Here is a 2,500-nt window from a genome sequence, read left to right on the forward strand (position 1 = left end):
CCGCGGTCATCTTTTTGCTCTGCACCTGTGCATACAGTGAAAAGAGAAAGCCAAAGAGGAATTTTTATAGTGTGGACTGCTGACACCATCAATGTCAACAACACTGTCATATTCCACAACTGATTGACATTGTATGCATTGATTGAACATCCAGTGACTAAGCCCTAGTGATGTCTTTAACTGTATGTATCTTACCTATAAGATAATATTTTCTTTGATAATGTGTATGTTCAGTCATCGAAGCAAAATTTGACCGCAACACAGGTAATTCATTATGCGTCCCGATAGCTCAGTCAATAGAGCATTCATTTCCAACCAAAGGGACCGGTGTCGATCCGTTGTGCATTCAAGATTTGTTCTTCTCCTGGCTCCACTGTTCGCCTAGCAGTGATTAGATAGCTGGGTCTCTAGGATCTGATTGTGAGATATTAACAAGAGATTGTTATTGTCTGTTTAACGTTATAGATACAGGATGACTCAAAAGGACTACAGGTAGTTCTAGAGTGGTGAGCTTAATCTCTTTCTTTACTTTTCTGTTGTTGCTTTTAAAAAATTGATTTCTCTGTTCCAGTCTCTTGTTATTACAACGATTCTGCTTTTGAAATGCCATTATTATGATAATAAATTATATACATTAAAGAGAGAGGAATTCCAGGATTTATGGCATTTTCATCTCGGGTGATATAAGAAATCTTATTATTTCTGATGAAAATCCGATGTTTCTCTTCATTTTCTTTAAATTCGAAATTATAGGTAATTTGTTACCTGTTGCAGATCTCGTACATTTGCCGTGATGATAATAATTATGCTATCAAACTGTAAGAATTTCAAAGATGGAGTGAATAAAACAGCATATCATGTAGATAAATTTTAACCATTAAATATGTAATTAAAACTAGGGCTGCAGATGACCCGTTTTCAAAGGATACATCAAGCATGGCAATCATGATGCTAAGGATATAAAAGACAAAAATAATGATAATAATAATAATAATTGTAATGATAATAATAATAATAATAATAATAATAATAATAATAATAATAATAATAATAATAATAATAATAATAATAATAATAATAATAATAATCATTATTATTATTATTATCATTATTATTATTATTATTATTATTATTATTATTATTATTATTATTATTATTATTATTATTATTATTATTATTATCAATATTATTATTATTATTATTATTATTATAATTATAATTATAATTATAATTATAATTATAATAATTATAATAAGTTAAGCAATAAGTTATCTTCATAATAAATGCATAATTTGACACGGTAACTATTGAAATAAATTATTTTATAGAGAAAAAAAATACTGTATTTTATCAAATATCTTTCCAATGATTTTACATTAGTGTATAGTCTACATTTATATTGATGTATTAATCATATAATACAAGAACAGAACTATCCCACAAATAACAAATTTGTATGGTATGAAATGAAAAATTTTGTAGATAAAGCGACAAGAAAATGACACAAATAATAATAGATAAATATTTAAACTTCAAAATAACTCCCTGTGGCTGTTGATGTATTGTTTCCAAATGCCAAATGAATGGATGCAAATAGTCTCTCCAGAATTTTCTATTAAGAAAACAGGAGATGAACACATTGCCTTCCATCTAGTCAATAGAATGTATTCTCATGAATGACTTTGTCAAGTCAGCCGTCAACCCCACAGCACAGCAGAGAAACTGTTTGATACCATTCTGAAAAGTGGAGCATTTTTGCTGCTTGGTGTAACGAACATTAAAATATAACTACTTGATGCTGCTTCCGCAGACAAGAACAAAAACAAATGGTAAATTTTATTCGCAACATTGTCAGAATGTCTGCATGGTTTTGGCGCTCAATTATTTTATTCCTATCTATTAAATAGTTCTTGTATTTTATCAAGTAGTTCTCCACGACTATTTTCGTATTCTAAAATGTTGAAATAATAATTACCTGCACATTTCTCTACTCCAATTTACTGAAATAAAATACAGATCAGATCAAATAATAAAACCATTTAAATTCAGATTCGCTAGTCAACAATGCAATATGAACTGTGATATGTAAAGTATTTTTTAAAAATTGTTATTACATTTACTAAATGCCCGTTCACCATCATAGCTTGTCGCTCCAACACCGAACCCACTCCACGGCACCTGTGGAGCAGACTCTTAGGTCATGGTTAGTGCAGCTGGGCCCATCCTGGCATTCTCTAAGGATGTGCTCCATCGTCTGCTCTGGGCATCCACAAGTGCACGAGCTAGTCTCAGGCAGCCCCCACTTTTTCATAATTCCAGCTGTTCTCCCATTGTTTTCCCGTGCTCTGTTCAGTGTTCCCCATTTATTCCTGGGGAGCTCAGTTCCATAGGGCAGTTCTTCTCTTGGATCTTAAACAGCTTCATTTGCATGATTGTCCCACTTCCTCCATGTGGAAAGTCTGTATGCAGCTGCATGGTCAGGGTTGATGCTTTCTTTTGT

The 2,500-nt window shown here is 31.7% G+C and overlaps 1 protein-coding gene across 3 annotated transcripts in view; it reads right to left on the reverse strand.

The window, feature by feature from the left end:
- The window catches only part of LOC144964201 (sorcin-like), an 18,288-nt gene that overhangs the window by 6,281 nt on the left and 9,507 nt on the right, over positions 1 to 2,500 (reverse strand). For all 3 annotated transcript variants that reach the window (XM_078898184.1, XM_078898185.1, XM_078898186.1), the window contains 2 exons: positions 1,976 to 2,000; positions 930 to 951 (listed from right to left, as the gene is read on the reverse strand). In XM_078898184.1, the coding sequence (XP_078754310.1) occupies positions 930 to 951; positions 1,976 to 2,000 (47 nt within the window). The remainder of the gene's footprint in view (positions 1 to 929; positions 952 to 1,975; positions 2,001 to 2,500) is intronic.

This window comes from Berghia stephanieae, chromosome 2 (genome assembly GCF_034508935.2).
Source record: "Berghia stephanieae isolate SIO BIC M18660-M18661 chromosome 2, UCSD_Bste_1.3, whole genome shotgun sequence".
Taxonomy (NCBI): domain Eukaryota; kingdom Metazoa; phylum Mollusca; class Gastropoda; order Nudibranchia; family Aeolidiidae; genus Berghia; species Berghia stephanieae.